The sequence below is a fragment of the Nesoenas mayeri genome, assembly GCF_963082525.1.
Source record: "Nesoenas mayeri genome assembly, chromosome: 6".
Classification (NCBI taxonomy): Eukaryota; Metazoa; Chordata; class Aves; order Columbiformes; family Columbidae; genus Nesoenas; species Nesoenas mayeri.
Window position 1 is genome coordinate 27,681,360 of NC_137545.1, and position 24,575 is coordinate 27,705,934.

Below are 24,575 nucleotides of genomic sequence, written 5' to 3' on the forward strand. Positions count from 1 at the left end.
GCAATGCTATGGCTGGAGGGACCCAGCAAGGCCACCCAGCCCACCTCCAGCCTCAGGCCAGGCCCATTTGCAGCCCATTCGCCAGGGAAAAACGGGGTATTCCCCCCCCAGCAAGACCCGTGTGCTACGTGCAGAGTGTGATGGGGAAGTGGGTCGCTGCCGGCGGGGGGGAGCTTGCCGTTCACCAGCACGAGGGGGAGGGTGAACTGGAAAGAGCCTCCTCTCCCAGTGGAGCACCACCGCCCAGGCTTGATGAGGCGTGTGCTCCTGCGCCACCTGTACACGCCTTGGGTGCCTCTAACTGCCTGGAACAGGTATTCATGGTCCAGCGGAGCATGCCCTATCATGTCTTCATGCCACGGTGCTCAACAAGCACCTCCCCTCCCTACAGCTGCAGCCGTGCTGGAGCATTCCTCTGGGGAGGGTTGCCTCATACCGGGAGGGATGGGGGGCTGTGGATGGCCACCCCCTGCTCCCCAAGTGCACTGTGCTCTTCCCCACCACAGCACCCTCATCACCTTCTCAGTTTGGTCCCTACAGTGAGAGCCCACTGCGGCCATGGAGGCAGTGCTCCTGGCCAACACAAGGAGATGTTCTCAGGAGAAATTTCAGGGCTGCTGTACAGGTGCGGGGAGAACCCTGGGTGGCTGTGCCCCTTCTTTCATGTGTACGTACGTGGCTGAGGGTGATGCCACCCTCCACAACCAGTGTAGAGCGGGAGCCACATGTGGCAGGGGCAGAGACAGCGCATTAGGGCTTGGATCTCCTTGCTCCATGGAGAGTCTTCTTCCAGCTCCTTGCCAAGGGTGGATGGAGTTGTTGGAAGGATGGAGTATTCTGAAGGAACTCAGAGCACTGCCAGACATAGGCAAAAAGATGGAGTTGGAGAGATGAGATTTCCCCAAATGGACGATACCTGTGGAGCTGACTCAACCCTGCCCTGTGAGGGCCTTTGGAAGAGGAAGGTACTACAGAGTGACACTCTCACCAGGGGCTTGGAGGAGCTCCCTGGCCATGCTGCCAAGCACTGCTCCTCTTCTGTCTTGAGAGTGTGGATGGGAGAGGAAAAGCCCTGAGACAGGAGGGCAAATGCAGCTTCTGGTGCTACCCAGGCTCAGACAGAATCACTTCTAGCTGAGCCCACCAGATTCACACAGGCACACAAGAGAAGGTTGTCACAGGCAAAACTGAGACAAGGAGGAAGGGTGACATATGGAGGACCCCCCACAGGTACCAACTCTGCTGCCCCAAAGCTGAGAAGAGAGCCCAGCATCCCTGCAGTCAGCAGTGGTGAACAGGAAACTGTCCAGCAACAAGGTCATTTGCTATGAGAAAGAGCCCCCCTCCGGTGGCCAAAGCTGAACTTGGAGAACAGAGATTTCCCAAGTCACAAGTGCCTCAGAAGCACCACTGCAGTATCTGCTGTGGCCTGGGTTCTTGGTTTGCTTTTGAGCAGTGACATAAGTGACCCAGTGACCCGCCAGGATGGGTGCCAACTTCATCTGCCAAGTCCTGCTGCATCCCTGGTACCCAGAGCAAAGCCCAACAGGCAGGGAGCAAGTTATGACACTTGACAGGGGAAGCAGGGGAGAGGGATGGAGCACGTACGGCCCCTGCAACCCCCACATTTGTGCCCTCAAGGGGTGTCCCTAAGGGTCTGGTCTCACACTGCCACGGGTGTTTTTTAATCCAGGCTCTCCCTAGCTTAGCCCAGCTCTTGTGTGTGTGTGTGTGTGACCACCTTGGGGCTCTGCCCATCACCTGGCTGGGCTCATCCCCCTGTGATACTGCTGTGGGCTACCTCTCCCCAGAGCAGAAGGGACTGTGCCTGTCAGCTGGCCCTGACCATGCTGGGTTGCAGCATCCCGGGGTGTGCTGCATCCTGGGGTGCCCCCAGACCCCGCGTGTGCTGGGGCCTGGCAGGGGCTGGTTAAGTCATGTGTTTTGCGTTGGGTTTCTCCCCCTCCTGGAAAGTCCCAGTGCGGAGCAGTGGGGCTGAGCCGACCGCACACAGCTGCGGGCCACCACATGAGAGGAGCCAGCTCCCCGGGGATTACAGAGCCCCGGGAGCCTGGGGAGGAGGCAGGAGCACCCGCGCCGTGGCCCTTTCATCTCTCCCCTGCCTCACTCCCCCTTTCATGTCTGCCTCTCTGGCCATGCTTTCTTTTCCTCCGCTGCCTTTGCTCTCTTTGCACTTGGCCTCTTTTCCCTGCCTTCCCCCCAGCCCTTCCCGCTGCACCTGGCTGTGCTGGCTGCCTCTGCACCACTCCTGTCGCCCCCCACAAGGACCCTGTGCTTTCATCCCCTGGCCCCCAGCCACCTGCTCTCCCCTGCACTGGCGTCCTGCCCCACAGCCGCTCTGCCCTTCCATCATCTCCCTCCCCACCTCAAAACCTCCCATTGCCATGGGGTGAAGAAGAGGAGTGGCACAAAGTCCCCCTCATGTGTTCTCCATCCATGTTCAAAAAGCTCTTCCCTCTTTCTTCCATCAGTCCTGTTGTCCCGACCAGGCTGCTTCCAGAGTCATCCCTCTCCCGAGATGTGCCCTGCACTGTCACAGCCAGGCATCCTCTTGTCTCATCCATCTACCCCATCGAAGTGACAAGCTGGGGATGTTGGTGGACCCTGATGTCCCTCCTTGCCACCAGCACCCACCTTTCTTTTCTTCAGCTCCAGCTGGGGGACAGAAAAAAGGCACCGGTTCATGCAGCAACCAGGACTGGGCACTCCCTGAGAGAGGTCTCTGGTTGAGGGATAAAGGAAAGTGGTGGGCGCCCTGTTCTCATGAGTTACAGACCTGTGCCAGGCACCAGTGTCCTTTACACACTCTCCAAGAGGCCTGAGGTGTCCCTGGTGTTTCCTGGGGCAGAGAACCGCATGCCAGGACTGAGAGACTAGAGAACATTTGGATCCAAACCTACCTGCAGCTATTACAGCAGGGGACACATCACGAGTGAGGTGGTCCAATGGTTAGAGCATTCCCTCCAAGCCCACAGGCCTCCTTGGGGAGACGTGGTGTCCGTCTGCTTAGTGGGGATCTCAGTCATCATTCCCTTCCCAGATACACTATCAGACTCCTTTCTCCAGCTGCTCTCACTCTGGAGACTGCCCACTCTGTTCCTCTGCACCCACTGCCTCCCCTCAGATCTTCTGCCTAAGGGACTCAGTGCACTCCAAACTCTGCTCCCAGTGTTTTTAGTTCCTACCTTCTTCATCCCTTGTCCAGCATCCCTCAGGAGCTCTTCCCACCCCAGCCCTTGGAGCTGCCCTGGCTCCATCACAGCCTTCTGCCCAAGCCCTCCCTCTGCTCTCCATCTCCACATCCCACCCATTTCCAGACACTGCTGGCCCCTCTGCAGGTGCCTGGGAGCCCCATGTCCAGGGGCACCCAGCCATGAAACACCAAGGGATGGTGCAGCTGTGGCTGACCAAGGAGTCTGCGATCCTCCCAGGCAGTGGGGGCACCCCTGCTGCCAGCATGTCTGGTCAATCAATGAGCTCAACACAATGGCGGCTGTAGCCTCCCCATCAAGTAGGTGACCCACCCCTCATCGTGATGGCAATGCCACCAGGATGCTGTGCCACGGGGTGATGGGCAGGAGCTGGGCCTGGAAGGGGGAGCACAGGATCCCTGAGCCCCCCTCCCGAGACAGCTGTTGCCTCGCTGTAGGTACCTCACCTTGCCAAGCAGGTAACCTAGGGCCAAACTATTTTTTTTTTCTTTTTCAGGGGGTTGCACGGGTGTTGGTGCCAAACATGACATGTCAGGGCTGAACTTCATGAAAGCCTCAGAGCACCTCCCTGCAGCTCAGCTTCCAGCACGGTGCCAGCCAGGCTCTCAGGAATGGTCTGAAGCCATGACCACCTGCTTCTCAACCAGAGGAAGCATGAAGGCCAGTTGCCCAGACCAAAGCAAAGAAGGGTCTGCCCTCTGCTCCCCTTGGACCAGAAGATGGAACAAGGCTTTGAGCTCCAGTGACTTCCAGTAGCCTAGGTGCATCTGGCTGCTTTTATGGGTCAGCAGCCCACCAGGCTCTGCTAGCCAGCACTGCTGGCTCTGCCCATGGCCATGCTCATGCCACCCCAGCAGGTGGGATGGGATGAGGGGTGCCAGGGAACCATCCCTTGTGGCTCTGCTTCATGTTGGCTCTTCTGGGAGCAGGAATGGAATTTGGATGGGGCTGGGCGTTCCCATGTAGCGATTCCCCCAGGCAGGATCTGGCTCTGATGACTGTTCTGCGCGGGGAAGAAATACCTGAGATGTTACTCACAGCTCATTGGGGCATGATGTAGCAACTCCTCACTGGTTCCCCCCACCCTCCAGCCAAAGTTCCTCCTGTGATCTCCTGGGGAAAGTCCCAGCCCCCCCAACCCCCCACTGCCACCCCCAGAGACCTCCCCCACCCTTGCTGGAGCTTTCCAGAAGCAGGAAATGAGCTGGGGCTTTGGGTGAGAGCAGAAGGGACCAGAGCAACCTGCAGTGCTGGAGGGAATCCACTGTCCCCTTGGTTCTTCATGATGTGTCTGGTGATGGGCACAAGGCCAGGGCCTGAGAGAGCACCACTCAGGGGTATCCACATCTGGACAACCACACATATGGCTTCAGGTCTGGCAGAAGTGCAAACCGATCAGGCCAACTCAGATCTCTGTTGCATTTTCAGCAGTCACAATCAGGTCAGGTTTCCCCATCGCTCCCCACAACCGCAGGGGCAAGAAGTGAGATTTACTTTCAGTTTGCTGGATGAAGCTGAGAAGCTCTCCTGATCCTGGGACAGGGAAGTTCAAAATTTGAGTAAACAGCTGGAATTCACGTGGCTCAAGCAGGGCCACCAGGCTGGTGATTCCCTCTGCAGCAGGGTCCCTCGAGGACGGAGAAATCTCTAGAGCTTGGGCCAAAATCCTTGATGAAACTGGAGTATATTCCACCTCGTTTTGCCAGCATGGGCTTGCTGCCATCTTTAAAGCCTTTAGTGCTCTTTTCATTACATGCATGTGAAAGAAATGGCCATTTCTTTTTGTTTTGGAACTTTCATAGTGATTTGCCTCTGCGGGGAGACGATTAGAGAGCATCGGGAAAATCTGGTCCCCTCTGCTGGAAACCACCTCCATCATCTGCCTGGACTCTTCTACCCTGATGGCCATTCCTCTCTCTTGTGTGTTGCACCTTGAACCTCCCATTTCAGCCCAGCCCCGTGTGCAGTGCCCTCCAGGGTGGAGGTGTCCCTCGCAGGGCAGGTGGACCATGCACCAGAAGGTGCAAGGCTGGATGGAGCAGCTCAGCAGGCTCAAATAGTCCCTCCATGTGAGGAAACACAACTCTTTGGTGGAACTGGGACAGATCCCATCTGTGGATCAGGGAGACTGCACTCAGGCTCATGGAAAAGGAGAGGTTTGGGATGCTCAGACCCTGGGGAGCCAAGCCTTTGCTGCCAGCTGGCTCTGGAGGCCCAGCAGTGGCCATGGGGAGAGGAGGTGTCTTGCATGCTCTCCATGCCCAGCAGTGTGGTTATTAGGGTGGCTGCCCAGCACCTGGTTCCCAGCTAGAGAAGCATGGGGAGACAGATTTTGTAACCACAGGCACACTGGAGTCTTGCTTGTGGTTCCCAGACACTCAGCAAGGGAAGCCACAGAGCAGGTCCTGAAGGCTGGTATTGCCTTGGGAGCCAGCTGGCCCTAGAAGGCAATGAGCTCCTGCAGCCAGGAAGCCTGTGCCCTGGAGCTGCCTGCACCCAGCGCGTGCTGCCTGCACCCAGCATGTGCTGCCTGCAGCCCAAAGCACCCCTACAGCACAGCTCTTGTACCCCTGACCATGCTGCCTGCAGACCCAGCAAGATCAAGGGATCTTTTTATGTTTTCCCCTCAATGTCCCAGGGTCCCAAGCTCAGACAGGGGCTCTGCTGAACCAAATAGCACCGGGCACTGTAACTTGCCAGGCTCGGTGGCCAGGCTGTGCTGGGAGTCCCACCCTGACTACACCAGCATTACTGGTGTGCCATTTCACAACACTGTGTTCCTTCCTAAAATGAGGGGGTGAGGGGAGACGAAGCTGCAGTCTTTGCAGCCTCAGGATGCTCAGAGCCTGGCCCCTTGCTGCGGGATGTGAGATGTAGGGAAACAGCCCTGCCCTGCCTCCCATCGCTGCATCATCAAACACACCTTGTCCCCACTCCAGTCTCCTCCCCAGCTCTGCCCAGCCAGAGGAGCTCTGTGCTGGGATCCAGCTGCTGCAGTGCAGGTGGCCCGGGATTAGCAAGCAGGGGAGTGAAGGGGCCGGTGCAGTGTGGGGAGGGCTCGAGGGTGAGCCAGTCATCATCCCAGGCAGCCCTGAGATCACAGGCACCTGCAAAGTAGCCCTTGGGAGGTGGGAAGCCAATGCCATCTACGAAGCGTCAAAGCATGATGGATGTGCAGAGGCCCACTGCCCTGGGTAACACAGCCCTGGGGACATGAGGGTCTGGTCAGCCTGGGAGGGAGGAGGGAGACGAAGTGGCCACGGGACATGAGGGTGTTCAACTAGTGCTTGGGGTAAAGGGTGAAAGACAAATGACTTGTGCATTTGGAAAAAGGGCCTTGATGTTGGAGATGGATATTGGACATGGAAAAGCATGATCTCAAGTGGGAAAATGAACTGCTAGAGCATGCCCTGCCAGAGTAAGCTCACCCCACAGGAGCACTGCTGTTGTCATGCCCCACAGGGTAAGCCTGGTGCACTGTCCCTGCAAGGTCGCCAGCCCCAGATCTTTGATGCCAGGACCCTCTGCAGTGGCCGTGTGCCCTGCTGTCCCTGTTGCTGGCAGGCAGAGCCACATGGGCTAGCAGGTCACAGGAGCTCCCTCCAGCACCTTCCTCCTCAGCCCCTAAAACACACCTGGCTCCAGGGCTGAGGACTCCATCCACTGGGACCCTCCTGGAGGGGCAAAGTCCACCCTCGCACCCAGGGTGGCCGAGGGCAGAGCACCCATCCCAGCTGACCCAGCTCCCCACTGCCCGAGGGAACATTATGAAACAGGGACACAGGCCACTCCCTGCTGAACTCAGGGTTCTCACTTCCTTCCAGCCTGGTATTTTCCTACTTGATTTTTTTTTTTAATTCTTTTTTTTTTTTTTTTTTTAATTTTGTGTAGCCCTAAGGGGTGCGCAGCCGTGGGAGGAGCGGGGAAGTTATCAGCCACAAGATACCAGCTGCATGATTCACTGCCTGGATCCCACAGGCTGCTGCAGCTGGATGGGTGCCCTCCCCACCACCAAAGTGAGGTGTCGTTTGCAGACCCCCATCACCTGGCCCGTCCTCACTGCCTTCCCCTCTCCCCACTCTCTCGCCCCCTCATCCCTCCCCAGGAACGTGGGGGGCAGCGGCACAGCCCCCAGCCCTGGCATGGCCATGGGTGTGCGGGGCCAACAGCTGGGATTCCCACGGGATGGATGAGGTCCAGCATGTGGCCAGCTGGGCAGGAGCCCCCCAACAGCCACCTTGCAAGGGTTTGGGGTGCCCATGGGGGGTGCCCACCTCCTGCCAGTCTGCAAACAGCTCCTAGGGCTGTTATTATGGGATGGCAGCAGAGCAGCAGGGAGAAAGTCAGCACAAGCGGGTAAGCAGTAGCAAAGGTTCCCCTCCATCCTCCTGGCACCCTGCTGGAGTGGGGAGCCCCAGGCAGCAGGAAGAGCAGGGTGCTGCACTCCAAAATACCCCGTGCTGTCTCCAATCCACTTTTATTCACAATCAGAAAATAACTTACCATACAATAACACAGGCACGCACAGCACAGCCCCAGGCACCCTCCCTCCAGCCATGGTGCTACAGTCCAAGCCAGCCCAAGCTCTGCCCTGGCAGAGGTGAGCCCCAGCCCGGGGAGCTGGGTCCCTCTCCATCCCATGGGATGCTCCATCCCCATCCTGCTCAGAGCTCAGCCTTGTGTGTGGCCAGAGGAACCCGTGCACGGTGCCAGTGCGTGTCCTCCCCTCCCCCCGACCCGGGCTCCCCGTGCCCTGCTGTCCCCCACCCCACCCCACCCCATCCCACTGGGTGCCAGTGGATGGTCCCCCACCCCTGAGCCCACCCCCCGCCCTCCCCCGAGCAGTGCTGGTGTTGGCGGTCTGTACAGCATGGCTGTGTGCTCCCCGGGGCCGGGAGCCTTGGTGCTCTGGTGCAGGGCCGGGCAGGCAGTGGGCAGCCCTGCCCTCCCCGGGTGACGACAAAGTGCTGATTTTGGAGGGTGCCGAGCATTTCCACTCCCCCTCAGAGTGGAGGGAAGCGGGTACCACATCTCCATCTCCCCTCCCAGCACCAATCCCTGTCTCCCTCCCCCCCTGCGGGCAGATGTGTTTGTCCCTGGCACCCTGGGGTGGGCACCTGTCCCTGCCTGGCTACTTGCAGACGCTGACCCACTCGGTGATGCGACACTCCTCGCAGGCCACGAAGCAGCACCAGTGGAACTTGCAGTTGCAGCGCTCACTGCGTGTCTGCCGCAGGATGTTGTGCCCACGGCCGCAGCACAGGCTCTCACAGTTGTCCATGCCCGGGCTGGTCTTGTTGCACAGGCGTCCTTGGGTGCCCAAGGAGTCCAGGGCCGGCTCCCGCTCACAGAAGTCAGGTGACTTCTCGAAATAAACCAGCTCGCTGATGCCGGCACGGCGGCGATGCCGAGCATGGCCCGGCTCCAGCTGCCCAGCATTGCGGTTGTGTGGGCGGATCAGGGTGGCCCCATAGAAGCGGTCCTTGAGCAGGGACCCCACCAGGCGAAACTCAGGTGTCACCTGCCAGCACGTCTTCAGCTGGCAGCTCCCCGAGGTGCCATGGCATTTGCACTTCCTCCTCATGTTGTCCATCACCACCTGGGTAGGGAGGGAAGGGCAGAGAGGTTAGCATGGAAGAGACGTTCTTTAGAGACTGGAGGAGCCATCATGGAGCTCTCTGTGGGTTAGCACTATGGGAACACCAAGGGCTAGTGCGAGCAGCCATCGGAGCCCTGGAGCTGTAAAACCAGTGAGGCTGCACCCTGTTGCTGTGCCTAGTGGCACCTATGTCCCACACCCTGTCCCTTCCCATCCTGGCACTACCAACTGGCTTTTACACTCCTGCAAGGGATCAGCACCTGAAGCAGAGGGTGAGATCCTTGACCACAGGGAGGAGAAAGAGCCTGGATCTCACCTTCCACTGCTGCTTAGCTTCAGCAGCATCGACCTGACCACAGAGTCCAGTTAATCGCTAGAGTGATTGCATCTGTGTAGCCCCACTGGGACCTCCAGTGCAGGGGTCCCTCGTGCACCTCACCTGCCAGGGGCACTGCAGGTGGAGCAGGTGAGAGAGATGCTTTCCTTTCCCAGGACTTTCCTCCTGTACAGCCCCAGCACCGGGAGTCCTGGGAGCAGCTGCGCTCTCAGCTCTTGCCTGCTTTCTTACAGAAGCCCTGGGCCCAGTGTCAGGGGGCTGAGATGCTGCCTCTCACCATCACCCAAATTTCAAGCAGGAACTGGAGATGCTCACAGGCCTGACGTGTGGTTTGGGAAAGCCACAGTGAGGCTGGTGCCACATGTCCACCCACCATGAGGGCTGGGTTATGTGGGCTGGGCTGTGGCTGTGGTTTGGGCTGGCAGGGGAGTGCAGCTTGTGCAGGGGTCAGAGGCCAGTGTCGGGGCAAGGAGAGGACTTGGGCTCCATGGGCAATGCTGCTGAGCCCCTGGCCTGTGTGCTGGGGTCCCCCTAGGTCCCCCATCCCTGCAAGGGATGCTGCTGTGGCCGTGCCAAGGGAAACAATACATGCCCAGCAATCTCCAGGGTCATAGAGTGGCTGCACATCCCTTTATAGCTCAGAAGGAAGCAGTTTATACCATCTTTTGCTCTGTCCCAACAGGGATTCACTGCTGTGTTGTGTGCCCCCATGTCCACATGCTCACCCAGGTTCCAGCAAGTCCCCTTCCCATGGGAACAACCAAGCCCTGCTGGGCTGGGGCTGGGGCTTGCAAAGATTGTTGCAAGCTGATCCCCAAACCCAGGGCTGTGCTCCAAGGCTCGAGGGGAGCCTAGAGGACACATGGCCCTGCACAAGGTCCTGTCCCACAATGCCAGCCCTGCTCAGACACCTGGATTCACACCTGACATGCGCTACCTGTTCCTGCCTCCTCGCTGGGAGGAACGCATGTGTGAGGAGTGCCTTGGTTTGGTAAGGGTGGGTAGATTTTACTCCTTGTTTTCTTGTTTTTGAGTAAATCTCCCTGTTGCCAAGCAGTTATGGTAATGAAGGCAGGTCAGAGAAACACGCCTGGAGCTCAGGGCACACAGCAGAGAGGTCTGGGCTGGGCTGGAGTTTGGCTTTCATCCTGCTGAGAGTCCTGTCTCCTGCCGGGAACAGCCTCCACCTCACAGGTAATAAACTGCCTGGCCTCTCTGCCGTGCCCTGGGTGTGCCAGCTGGGAACACCAGCTGATCACCACAGTCCTTTCCGCCATCCATGGGAAGACATTAGCACTGGGACTCCATCCCCTTCCTGGTCACTTGGCTGGACCAGGGAAAATCTGCATATAGGGCTGTGGCTGTGATGGTCACCACCAGGATGGAGGGGACAGTGGTGCAACAGCTGGACAGGAGCTCATTTGGGGCTACGGCTGGCCACAGCAGGGGCTGGAGAAGACTCTGTGTGTGCGCTATCTCCATTGCCCAAGCCACCACAGCTTAGCATCCCAAGCCCCGTCAGCAGCATCCCTCCCTTCCCAGGTACAGCTTGTTGCCCTTCCTGCACAGAGGGGACAGGACCATGCCAGAGCCAGTAGACCTGAGAAGGACACATCTGAGCCTCAGTGCCATGTTTTTGCCATCGGATGAATCTCCTCCACACATCCCTACCTGGCCATGTCCTCTCATCTCACAGACACCTGGGCACAGCACATGCCTGGACTCGCTGGTGCTTTCTTTCGCACATTCCCAGCTCCTCCCAGACACGCTCATAAGAGCTTTATCATAGGTCTTTGTTGTGAGGGTAATGGGTAGTTCCTGGCTGCCTTTCATCCTCTCTTCTCTCTGATCTGGCAGGCTAGTAGGACCTACAAAGCCTCTTACGTGTTCCTGCTACTCCTCGCTGGGGAACTTGCTCCCTCCCAGGGATGCAGGACGCCCACCTCAGTTTCAAGACTGAGGCGACCACTGCCACCATCAGAGGATGCTGTGCATCCCCTGCAGTTGCAATCCCCTTCCTGGCTTCACAGCTGGGTACAGAAGGGGGGTAAAATAGCAAGTTTATGCCTGGTTTCAGACCAGAGACCTTCTGCATATCAGGCAAATGTGATAACCACTACACTACAGAAAGCCACATCCACCTGTCTCTGGATGTGGCCACTGATGGGATTGTCACCTCCCCCAGGTATGGCAGAGTCTGAGCCAGGAGTCAGGCTTACCCATGTGCAGAACACCCTTGGGACACACAGGAACCATGGAGAGGATGCTCAGCATCAGTGAGATGCTGGAGAGCCCTGGGTGCTGCAGCTGCTTGTTGCACAGAGAAGGATGGCATGTGGCATGCATGTCCATGTCACTGCTCTTCTGAAGGGTTTCAAGCCTCAGGACTTGGGAGAGGAAGACCACAGAGCTGCTACATCCAGTGCACCCACTCCTTTCCTGGGAAATCCCAGCACACTGTTCCTTATTACGGCAGAAAGATGGTCCTAGGAATGAGGAGGGCTTGGGTGGGTGCGGGACCCACAGCATTGCTAAAAGAGCAGCTGAGGAGCTGGAGAACCCATTCCCAGGTAATGTGGGTGGCCAGGTCCAGCCCTGGCAATAACTGTGGCACCAATGGGCACAGGCCAGGCACAGCATCATCTCCTTGCTCCCATGCACAGCATCCACAGCCATCATAATCTGACCTGCACATGGGCTTACACCCTCATTTCAACAGGATCCCCGAGCTGGGCAGCCTGTCCAGCCATTGGTTCCCCACCCACAGCTGGTACCACCCTGTCCTTTATCCCTTTGGTCCTTCTCTACCTCTGCTTCCAGCTCCCAAGCTTCTTCCATCAGTCCAGCTCTTGTCTCTGAAGCCACGAAGAGCTGACAGTCCATGCCTGCCTGCACTTGGGTACAGACTCCAGGCACCGCATGATGATCTCCTCCCCATGCAAATGTGCCTCTCTCACCTTTCCCTCCTTCTTCAGGGGGCTGTGGGGTTTCCCTTGGGAAATGGGCAATGCAGACCCCAAATTTTTGGGCGCTGCCAAGAGCCCCAGGGATTTGGGGTGTTCAGAGCTGGAGGAGAGCCAGGATGAGCCCTGGTAAGACAGGAGCCTTGCCTGTTTTGGGGCAGAGCAGCCTGTGAAGGATTTTGCCACCTAACACTGAGCAAACCTTCACCATGCACAAACAAAGCCATACAAGCAAAAATCTTTGGCTTTCCCCAGGCATTTACAGCTTGGCCAAAGTAGGACAGCTTTTTGAGGCAGTAAAGCTCTGCTCCAGCACCAGTGAAGGGCACTCATCAAGGTCCTGCTCTGCAGCGTCCCCATCTCACAGCTGCCTGTAAACACGCTCAAAGCGAAGAGGCACATTCACACCTCTGAGCCATCCCAGCAAAACACTCCCTGCGTCATTCTGATCTTTAATTACTTAGTCCTGTAGCCACTTCACACCTCCCTGTGCTGTCCTGGAAGTGTGCGGTTGGGGTTTTGGGGACAGATGTCCCACTGAATCTACAGGACAGGTTCTCCCTCGCACCTGCTGACAGCAAAGGCAGGCAGGGAAAGGCGGCTGTCCTCCCAGCCTCTCCTGCCTGCATGCTTCTTGTCTCCAATGTCAGGCTGCTTTTAAACATCAGCTTGCAGACAGAGCAAGCTGATAATTAATACTTTTAACGAGACCTGACATCAAGAGAATGGAGGGGAGGCTGCCCTGCTCACCTGGGCAAGCTCCAGCACCCCCTTTGAGCTGGGGGGTGAGGCTGCGAGGTGTCACCTCTGCTCCCAAGGGGATGCTGCATTCTCAGTTAGTACAGGCATTCTTGCTAGGGACAGTGCATCACAGCATTTGCCTTATCACATGATGCCACTGAATTTCTCCTCCCAGACTATAGCTCCCTCACGCTGCAGCTGCCCAACACCAGTTCACTCAGTTCCTGAGAGGCAGAAACTGAGCTGAACTCCTGGCCATGCCACCCTGCAGCACAGGCAGGTGGCAGTGGCCTGGGGAAGTGTCCCTTGTCAGGGTAACAGCAGTGATGCTCAGAGGTCCCTCCTCAGCAGAGATGTTCAGCAGCAGGTCTGCACCACCGCCTTTGCTCTGGGCAAAACTGGGGAGAGGGCGTGCCTTAGGGGCAATCCCACCCTTGCACACGTGTCTGACCACAGCCAGCATGAGACCCTTGCAGCCCTCCCATGCGTGTCCCAGGGACCCCATCCCCACAACCATCATCCCCCACCCCTGCCAAGCGCCCCACTCACCTGCCGTCCCACACGGTTGTTGTGCAGCCTCATGCGTGAGTGGATATCCCTGTAGGTTTCCCGGGAATCGAGGAAATCCTTGGAAAACTTCTCCCCATAGTCTATATCAGGGCTGCACCCTCCCCACTCCCAGGAGTCCTGGAGGCCGGGGGTCTCCGCTGGCATGTGCTCCATGTGCACTCCGTGCACCATGCCTTTGCCACGGTTCATGGCCTCCAGCTGCAGACGATGCAGCTTGCGCCGAAAAGCCTCCTCATCACCCCGGCGCTTCTGGTCACAGCCGCAAGCCTGCAGCTTGCCGAGGGCGCAGGCATTGGAGACAGCGTGCACCACACCGGCGGCCGCAATGGCATAGGCGAAGGCGCTCTCCCGAAAGCCTGCAAGGAAGGAGAAAGCAGGGCTTAGGCTGGGCAGTGTGACCCTTACAGGCGGCTGGATGAGCCCAGCACTACACCATGGTGCAGGAAGCTCAAGGTTTGGCTTGTTCCTTGCCTTGTCCTGATGCAACAGCTTCCACCTGGCACCACTCCACCTGTGGTGCCCTCCATCCCTGTCCCCACCAGGGCATATTGCTGACCTGAAGCCCAGCCCTGCCCTGGCTGGGACCCCGGCTTCCACCATCACCCTGTTCTCATGTCATCCCAGGACATGCCACCATGGCATTGCTCAGGCATCAGCATTATGGGGCTGATGGGAAAGGCAATATCTCCTCCTCCTTCCAACAGAGTTTCCCAGTATATTAAATATAATGCTGGCTTAGGAATATTTCTGCTGAGGAATGGCCCATTCCTGCTTACCCACAGGGAGCAGGCAGCACTGTCTGTTCTGCCCCATCCAGCTGCCCATAACCCCTCCCTCCTTGAGCCCCACTAGCTACCACAAGGCCCTGAAACATCCTCTGAATGTGACACTGTGCAGGAAAAATTGAGCATCCTTAGTGAGAGCATACCGCACCGCGTGCTGCCAGGGCTGGCAGCTGGTTGTCATTAAACGCCAGGGAGTGAGGATGTCCGCAAGTGTCATTAGCTGGGGATGGGGTGGACAGGGACAGGGACGGGTCCCACAGCAGGCGCTCTATGGGGCTGTGAGCAGGGGCTGCCCAAGGTCTGCTTAGCTTCACTGCAACAGGGTGAACTTCTATTATTTTATTTATAAACAAAGTAATATTTTTATTTGTGGTTCCTGGGCCAAGCAGGGTGCCAGCAATGCCCTTTGCTTCAGTGCACAGTGACTGGCCTGAGGAGGGAGAGGAGGGAGAGCCAGATTTTGTGCTGTGGCTTCACATGTGGATAAATAAATAGCTGGGGTTCACCATCTCTGTCCCTCCAATGGATGAGAGCAGCTTGAGCAGCCCTGGCTTTGTTACAGCTGAACAGATGAGAGGTTTTGGGGCATTTTCTCCAGCAGATCCATGCCATCAAATGGGGAACTTGGGCAAGCACCCCAAAGCACAGATCCCAGGCAGGGGCTCTGCCAGCTCCCTGCCTGTGCCACGGAGTCACAAGAGGCAAGAGTCCAATCAGTCCCCACCACCATCACCCAACCTGGGCAATGCTCCCCATCACACAAATCTCCTTGCTGGTTCGCGGCCGCCCACCAAGCAAACGCTATGATTATTAAAAGGAAATGAAACACAGCTTGGAAACCTGCATTTAAAGTCACGCTGCTCTTTTGTGTGTTAATTTGACACTGGTGCGTTTAAAAAATTAACAAGGTGCTGCTTAAAAGCCAGCAGGAGCCTCTCCCAGCTTCCCCTCGGTGTGGGACTAGCTTGCTCTCAGCCTGCCTCTTCCCATGCACAAGTTGAACAACATTTTTCAGCGGGCAGGTAATGGGACTACTGGTGCATCCCTGGGGAGAGCTCTGCCAGGCAGTGCCTGCAACACACCCACAGCACTGTGAGAGCAGGACAGCCCCAATTTGGGGAACTTTAGCCCCTAGATGAGCATTGCAGGATGGAGAACCAGCACGGGAAGGTCTCCAGAATCCACAAATCCTCCCCATATCAGTTCTCCAGCACCACAGTCTGGGCCATCTCCAGCCTTTCATGAGGCAAACCTGGGCACAGTCCAAGAAAAGGGACTTGTTGCTGTCACCCTGCTTGGTGTCCGCAGCTCCTCGCACAGCCAGTGCCCAGGGATAGTGGCCACAAACTCTCTGCCCGGTGTGACACTCTGCCTTCCCATTAGCCTCTTTCACACACATTTCTCCAGCCTAACAAATAGTTTCCCATGCAGCATCTCCTTAAAATCCCTTTTGGAGCCCAGACAGAAACTGTACCCCACCCAGTCCGTCTAGCAAACCCGTCTCCTTACAGGTAAAGAGACTGGGTTTGTTGGGTGCCCTCCACACCTGTGAAACCCATGGAATCAAGCCACAGCCCTCCTCCTTCTCCCACTGCCCTCCAGCCCCACACAAGCTGATGGATGGGTCCTTGGCCTTGGAGCTGCCATCCTCTAGGCTAGGGGCAGGGGAAAGACTGGTCCCCAAGACTTGCCCTCCCAGCACTCTGAGAGTATTGTCCCCATCTCACCATGGTCATCTCCCTGCTCAGCATCGCTCTGCCTGTCCTCACCGCTCCTGTCTGCCTTCTTCCCTCCTTCCCTCACCTGCTCTCATGGAGAACTGTGAGCAATGGGGAGGAGGGGGGCAGGGTAGCACTGGGACCACAGCGGCCATGCCAGCGTGGTTCTGCTTGGAGGTTCAGTTTACATCCCTCCTTCTACTCCAGCCATGTCAGAGCCCAGAGGATTGCAGCAAAGCAGCAAGCGATGTGGCTGCAGGCAACAACCACTTGTCTCATGGGCTCAGTGAGGATGGGAGCTTCCAGAAACCACAGATGAGCATGGCCAGCCCTGAGCACTTCACGGGGAGTCTCTCCAGCTGCCCCAGCCACCTAAGACCTCAGTGGTGATGCTTGAGTCACCAGATCCCTCCAGAAAACACAGAAGAGGCTGTAGCCATGGAAGGTGAAAAGCATTGGATCCTGTAGGGATGAGGGAATGAAGGACACCAAACCAACCCCACCACCAGCATCCAGCCTGCTCTGTATTAAAGCACGATGCTGGACAAGGAGGATGGATCTGAAATCTCAGCCCTAGGTCAGATCTCAAAGCAGCTTTCTTAGCAGAGGAAAATTCTGCTTGACAAGGTGCACCTAGGAAATGGAAGGCCACTCAGTAAGACACCAAGATCCAGCTGGCACCAGCCCTGCCATGGATGCTACAGTTTCTCCATCTCTTGTGGATGTGGGACCAAGGCAACAGACCTGGCTCAGGCATGGTTATGGGCTCCATGGTCTGCTGGGTGAGGAGAGCTAGAGTCATGGCCTTCCTCCCACAGCTCACCATTGCACCCAGGCAGCAACACCCTCCCAGCACCTGCCACCACAGTACCTGGGTGGCACTGAGGGAGCAGGTGGGACAGCCTGGTCCAGGCACACTCCAGGGTACCCCAAGGATGCTCAGCCACCCCCTCCATGGGCAGCACCCCCCTTAATGCCAGCAGTGCATTGCCCCGGCCCCACTGGCTGGTGAGGCAGAGGAGAGCTTCTCCTGCCACCTCCCGCAAGGCCCGTGGAGACGGCCAGTCTCAACATGCTGCCTCTCCCCCAGCCCCACTCCCTTCCCTCCCCTCTCCCTAATTAAACTGCAGGTGAACCTGCCAGAGTCTGGCCTTGCGCCAGGCGCTAAACACCTCCCTGCAGATCCTGACTTGCCTCCCTGCACCTCCTTGAGCATGCCAGGGACAGCCCACAGCCCTCGCTCCCTGTCCACCCATGGCACTCCAAGCTAGGAGCCCTCACCACTCTACAGGCTGCAGAGAGCCAGGCTCAGCCCCACAACTCCAGGGATGCTGCCCTGGCCCCAGGGCCTCACTTGCACCCATCAGCTGGGGAAAGGAAGGTCCAGGTGATGGAGGCTCCCACAGGGATGCAGCCAAGCATCTGAAGCACCTGCATGCACTTTGGGGCCAGGTGGGCAAAGCCCTTGGCTTGCCTGAGGGTACTCAAAACCTGCCAGCAGCCCAGCTGCAGCTGCACCAGGCTGGGCAATGTGGTCTGTGGGCACTGGGGCTTGTCTGTGGCTCTGCAGAGCTGGGCACTGGGATCCTGAGCTGGGCAGCATCTCCCTGGATAGCTGTAACAGCACCTGCCTCCCTCCCCACATGGCAAAGCCTCCCCAAGCTCTGACTCCCAGCTGGCTGGGCCCCAGCACCTGGTGTTTCCAGACCTGCAGGGAGTTTCCCCCTCCTTGCTGTATGACATCAAGGTTTGGCTGCAGCCACATGAACCCCTTGGCACCAGGGAGCCCTTCTAAGGAAAGTATGGAGCATGCAAGCATCACCTGTCCCTCCAAAGGCTGCAGAAGGAACTGGGGGATGCTGCACTCCAGAGACATGTCCTCTCCAGCCACACACTCTCAGGGGCCTTCAAAGACACCTAGCCTCTCCATGGGGGTCCCTTTTATTTCAGAGATTCATATAGATGGGGTTGGAATGAGCAAAGAGGAATGCTCAGGGAGGGGGGATTCCTCAGCAGGCCTCGGACAGCCCCTGCCCAACAGCTGGACAGTCCCAGCCCTGCTGATATCACACCCACCCATGGGTGCACATGTACCAGACAAGGACAAAGGCTTGGTGACCCACCATCATCTGCAGCTTTGTTTCTGGCATGCACCCAGACATGATTCAGCCCACCCAAGCCACATGGTGCCAGGCAGACCCTGGATGCTGCAGGAAGACCTCATACTGGGTACAAGCCACCCTCTCCAGCAAGGTGGGCACAGCCGTGCTGTTCACCCTCAGAGCTGGGGCAGGAGACCTGTCTCAGTCACTGGTTCAGATGCAGCCCCCTGCCTCCATCTCACCGCTCCATCCTCCCACAACTGCCCTTGGAGCCAGGAGAAAATGTCTCTGCCAGAACTTGGAGGGACAGCAGAGAGGAATGGGACCTGGGTCAGGACTGGAGGGTGCTGGCAGGGGTGACAGTGCCAGCAGGAGGGTGGCAAGGACCTAGGTAGCCAGCTGACAAGACAGAGAAGATGGGAGAAGGATTTGCAATGGCAGTACTGAGCCTGGATACACATGGAGGGGATATGGGCCAAGGAAGAAAAACCCACAGCCCATGGGATGTCTGAAAAAAAAAAGATGCTCTGTGAGAGCAGAGGTGGTAAATCCCTGGGCACTCCCTCTGCTCGCCCTCTGCTAACCTGCTGCTGTGCCTCACAGCTGCTGTGCCCTGCACCCCAGGGATGGCTGCTCTCCCTGCTGCATCCAGCAGGTCTGTGCTCTGCCCAGGATCCTGTGAACATCCCTGTCCCCAGCTACATTGCCCAAAAGCCACTGCAGACACCTAACTGTTTGATTTGAAGCCTTCCTGCTGCTTCATGGCTCTCCAGGGCTTGCACTCAAACTTCTGGGATCATATCAGCAGGATGGGGAGACAGGCACTCATTTGCCACTGTCCCCAGCTCTGTCCCCAAGGAATGAGCCCTTGGCTCCACTGAGTGCCTGGATGCTGGGCAGAGGCAGGGCATGGGACAGGCACCAGCACTGCACCCCAGACAGCTCATGCCTGTGCTGGGGAAGACGCGAGAGATGCAGGAGAACAGGGCGGAGGTGGGGAGCAGAGCCAAGCGGGGAGAGCAGGAGGGAGAAGCCAGTTACAAATAATTTAAACTGAGATTCACGCACGGCTGAACTGATGGCAGAAGAAGTGGGAAAAGGAATGAAAGATTAAAGGGGTCTGTCACTTCGGGTTACAAACAATGATCCTACAAGCACGTTGCGTTCCCAGGCACGGCAAGGATGGGGCAGAGAGCAGAGCAGAGACCTTGTCCCCAGGGGTCAAATGCATTAATGCCTGTGGCACGCAGCCTGCACCCCTTGCTTCCACCACTTGCCTCTCCTCAGGCTTTGAGCTTGGGAGATGCACCCAGCAACCCTGCTCTGATGGCTGGGTCCATAACAGCTGCAAGGTGGAGCTCAGAGCTCCAGCTATGTTATTGAGGGACACGAGTGTGCTGGAAGCACGCCAGGGCACCAGCCTCAAGGCTTGTTCCACACCAGAACAGCTCTGAGCAACTGCATGGGATGGCATGAGTGCTCCAGGCTCATCCTGCATCCTCTGCTGCCAAAAGAGGAGTGCTGGGAGGTGCCCATCTGCTCTGCTGCTCCAGCCTTACCTCCATCCTTCCTCAGCCCTGAGTCCCCATCCCAGGTGATGGGATCCCACCTGTGCTGGGAGCCTGGGCTGAGCCATACCCAAGAGCTCAGAACTGGGGCAAAAGTCCAGGGGCTGCAAGAGTCCTCGCACCCATCAGTCATGGCCCTGACAGAGGGAAGGGATGGAATGGCACCTGAGACAAGTGAGCTACAGATCACCGGCCACCACCAGACCTGGTGGACTGAGGAAGGGATGCAGAAGGTCAGTGCTCTCTGCTGCTGGAGCTTCTTCCCCAGCCTGGTGGGACCTGGAGCAGGGAAGCTTGCCTGGGTGTGTGAGCGACTTGAGCCAGCAAGTCAGTGTCTCCCAGCGCCTGAGGAGACTAGAAATGAACTGCATTCCTCAGAGGACCTGGAAATACCTCGATGTTTATCAGGGTTGACGTCCCCACCCTCCCTGCCAGGCCCTAACCTGGGTGCTGCTCCTTCTCCAGGCACTGGCGTGTCGAGAGGGGCCATGGCTGATCCACAGCAGGACTGCAGCCCTGATGCCACACATGCTCCAAGGCAGCATCCCCTCCAGTGTGGCTTTGCCCATCTGCCCTGGGACCTTACAGCACTGAAATGCTTCTGCACTCCCCTTTCCAGCGATCTCCCCACCTGCTACAGCTGCCCAGGGGCTCCTGCCATCACATCCCTTCAAAGGCATGTAATCCTCAAGCTGCCAACAGCTCCTCTGTGAGACTCCTCACAGTCCCAGGGAGAGAAGATGTTGTAGGATATGGAAGAATGTTTGGGGACTTGGGGACAGAGGTACCTCTCTGCTGGACATCAGGTTAGGAGGCTCCCAAAGCAGATAGGTGAGCAGCATCTTTGGTAGTTTTCTCCTTCCTCAGGAGATGGAGCAGCAACGTCTTTGCTGGGCACCCTGTTTGCCCTGAGCACCCTACCTGCAGACCACTGGCACCATATTGTCCTCTCCTGTCCGCCGTCTGGGGCAATGGGCACTTAGACATGTGCTGCAGCCCAGGCTTCAGGAAGGGTACTTAGGTGAGAAGATAAATTCAAGTCCTACTGCCGGTCCCATCCCCTCAGAACCCCGATCAGCACCATGCAGGGGCAGACCCTCTGCCCTTGGCAGAGTCCACTCCTGAGGGAAAGAGCATCAACCAGGGAGTCTCTGATAGACACAGAGCTCCCAGGACAGCTTGTCCTATCCCCCTGTGCCACCATGCTCCAGGGTCCCACAAAACAGAGAGCCCTCAGCTATCTGTGCTAGGGAGACAACACAAAGGCACGATGCCAGGGTGATGGACTCACAGAGCTACATCTCATTAGCTAAGGGCATTTCTGTTCACCGTGATGCACTGAAACACCATTCCCAGAGCAGGAATGAGCCAAGATGCTCACTGCATTCACCAAAGTAAATCCCAGAGCACAGTATCCACCTTGAGATGCATCAACTGTGCTGCACACCCGTGGCACTGCTCCAAACACCAGCCTACACTGCATGGTGGGAAGAGGCTGGGAAGCAGTGGGGCCTGAAAGAAAATCTGGGAGCAGCTGAGGCTGGGCAGGGAGGAGCAGCTCAGGACAAGGGCCAGTGCAGGTGTGAAGGTGCACAGAGAAGAGCCCAGTTTTGCTGCAGCACACTGCTTCTTGCTCTGGCAGATCCCAAGGTTTCTCAGGCTCTGTCTGCCTTCAAACATGGAGATGCTGAAGAACTGGCCTGGTCCCCTGTGCCAGGGAAAAACTGCACAAGAGCCCATGAGGAAGAGCAAGAGGAGGGAGATTGTCCAGCCCTTACCTCTGCTGAAGATGATGCTCTCATAGGGGATCTTGTTCTTGGTCTCAAGGCTGGAGCAGTTCCAGCGCTGGTCCCGGAACTGGTGCTGGCACTCGTGGATGGCAATCTGGATGCCCTGGATGGCCGAGGCGGTGACGTCAGGGTTCCGCACGCACACCTCCAGCTGCCGCCGTGTCAGCCCCGGCAGGGTCAGGCACACTGTGTTGGCATTCAGCACCGGCTCCGAAGGCAGCTTCAGGCCCAGGATCTCATTGGAGCAAGAGCTGGGAGGGAAAGAGAAACTCCTGAGCTCAGAGCAAGGGAAATGCCAACCGCTTGCTACCTCTCCAGGGAGAGGGAAGAGTCTGGGGAGAACAACACAGGGAGGGGAGATGCTCCTCTCCCCACACCGTGCCTGCTACCTGCAAGGGTGACATATCAGGGCAGGCTGGGACTGGAAAGGAGAAGAAAAGATGAGTGGCACTGAAAAGGGTCAGCTCTAAAGGCTGAGGGGGTCCCAGGGACAGAACTGCCCCTCTCCCCCCACCCCTGGGCACAACGGTAAGCTCAGCCAGGCAGAGATGACCCAGTGACACTGGAGCTACAATCCTCTCCAGCCATGTTGGCACAGCCCAAACACCCCAGCAGCCTGTGCCCAGCAGCAGCCCAGCATCTCCCAGGGCTGCATCCCCTCCATGTACTCCTCCAGGCCTCTTCTGCCCCAGCCGCACAGTGCAGACTCTCAGGCATAGACCGCTCTGGCTCACCTTCCCAGAGAGGGTGGTTTTCCCCCTGGGAGAATCCAGAGACCCTGGAGGAGGAGACCCAGCCCAGGTCTGGCTCCATCCCTGTTGCTGGCTGATCCCATTCCTGCATCTCCCATGTCCCCCTGGTACTGCTGGTCCTCACAAGGCAGGTAACCAGAGGGGCCTGCCTTTTCCTGCCAGCTTGGCTGGGAAATTCAGAGACAAGCACCCTGCCGAACATCCTCCAGCTCACAGCAACAATCCCAAATCCACCGTTACATCCCAGCCCCACTGGACCTGATGCCTGTCACCACAGAAGCACAGAGACCAGAAAATGGATGGGTGCAAGGGGAGGCACACAGTCCATGGTAGGGGTGCAAATATTTATACAAGTGGAGATGCTGCATGGGAAAAAAGGGAAATAGATGGAGTGTGGGGAGATGGACAAAACATGTTCAAAGAGAGGTGCATGGAGCTAAGACAGCGGTACACAGGACAGACAGATGTGGAAAGGGAGATGGAAGAGGAGAAAGTGTCTGTCCAGCTCCAGGCAATGGCTTGAAAGATCTTGGGATCCACAGCATCTAAACAGAGGACCTGAAAAGTAACTAATAGGCAGAGGGATGCCCAGGAATATCCTGCAGCTTGCAGTAGGATCCATCAGGAGCTCAGCGCCATTCCACTCCTTGCCCAGAACAGCTCAGTCCCTGCTGAGACCTCTCTCTAGACAGGGCTCCCCCTTCCCCAGGATGGGCCAGACCTGGGTCCCTGGGAGGAGAAGGGAGCTGGAACCTTCTGAACCTTGATCACAGACATGAGGAGGATGCTGGAGGAAACACTGCAGCTGCCTCATGGAGCAGCCAGGTCTCCTCTCCCCCAAATCCTATGAGCCTGGTGCAGGTACATGGACAGAAGCAGCTCTTTGGGACCAGGGACTGATTCTCCCAGCTCAATGCTTGCACAGCACTGGAAGAAGGGCTCAGCCTCAGGATCCCTGATGAATAACGGCTTGCTCAGGGAAGAAGGGGAACTGTCAGGGTCAGTGTGCTCCTTTCTCCAGCTTTCCAAGGGTGTTTGTACCCACCCCACCACTTCCATGGGTAATATGTGGGTCTGCCATAGTGCAAAGCCACAGTGACTCCAACAGGGAAGAGCTGGTGTGAGGGGAGCAGAGAAAGAGAGCAGAAAAGGGTGCATCCCTCCAAAGCCCCTACACAGGAGGGGAAATCTTGCACTCCTGCACCCATTCACACTATCGAAGGAAGTGCAGCAGCTCCTACCCCAGACACTGCAGGGACCCTGTCATCTGCTTGTCCTGAGCCAGCCACAGTGCCTGCCACCTTCTCCCAGTGCATTCCGGGGTTGCTGTTATGGTCCTTCTCCCCATTGCACAGCGGCGAAACTGGAGCAGGGGCCCTTGTCTAGGACCCCAGAGAGCGGAGGGCAGGTCTTGCCTCTTGCTCCACCCAGGCCTCAGAGGGGGCAGGGACCGGCAAGAAGCTGTCACTGTCACCCTCCGTAGGAGGACGCAGTGCTCCCCCCAGCTCTCTTCCCCCTTGAAATCTGGATTTAAACTTGATTTCACGGTGACAAGCCCCCAGGTCACAGGCTGCAGCGGCTGCTACTTTAATTAATATAAGTCCCAACGTTAACAAATTATATTTAAAGGGGCTGGAGGGAGGGGGAAGGGCGGGGGACCCCCCCACTCACACCAGCACCAGGGTTAACCCCTGGCTGCCTGCAGCGCACAAGTTTAGGAGCGGGCGGAGGGGAACTGCTAGGCACCCGGGGGAGATGGAGACGGACAGGAGTGGTGAGTGTTGGGGGGCTTTTTACTAGAAGGCAGGCGGCCCTCTCTTACCCCCCTCGCCTTGGGGATCGGTGGAGCCGGGGAGGGGACGCAGGTGGATACCCCGCCCCGCTGCGCGGAGCCCAAAGACACTCATCCCGTAGACACCGTCCCCCACGACTGTGGCATCCCCCCGGCCTCCGCCGTGCGCCCTGGCAGCCAGGCCCGTACTCCGCCCGGGAAGAGCGGGGAAACTGAGGCAGACAGGGCGGGCGCTGGGGCGGCTCCGGCCGGGGAGGAAAGGGGACAACCTCCCGGAGCGGGGCAAGCCGCGCATCCCGCCGGCGCTCGGCCGGTACGCGGGGAGGCGGAAGGGGGCCAGCGGTCCTGACAGCGCCCTTAGCGAGGGGCTGCAGCCGTGCAGGGCCGGGTCGGGGCGGCTGGACCTCTTCGGAGCTCCCTGGGCAGCCCGCCCCCGGCGCGGGGCTGGGCGCGGCGGATTCCCGGCGCCCTCCCCGCGGGGCCGGAGCGCTGGGCGGCGGCGGCAGCGACAGGGCTGAGGGGGGCAGCTCCTACCTGGGTACCCAGAGGCTGAGCAGCAGCGAGCAGAGTCCGTGGGCCAGGGCCGGGCGCATCTTCGCTGGGGCAGCGGCTGTGCGGGCTGCGG

The 24,575-nt window shown here is 58.0% G+C and overlaps 1 protein-coding gene across 1 annotated transcript; it reads right to left on the minus strand.

Annotated features, from left to right (window-relative positions):
* Window positions 1–8,364: 8,364 nt before the first annotated feature.
* WNT10A (Wnt family member 10A) lies at window positions 8,365–24,543 on the minus strand (the record flags this gene model as incomplete). Its single annotated transcript, XM_080346721.1, has 4 exons — window positions 8,365–8,832; window positions 13,423–13,799; window positions 21,395–21,657; window positions 24,485–24,543. 4 exons carry the CDS (start codon window positions 24,541–24,543, stop codon window positions 8,365–8,367), a joined length of 1,167 nt encoding a protein of 388 aa, XP_080202847.1.
* Between the last annotated feature and the right edge of the window lie 32 nt (window positions 24,544–24,575).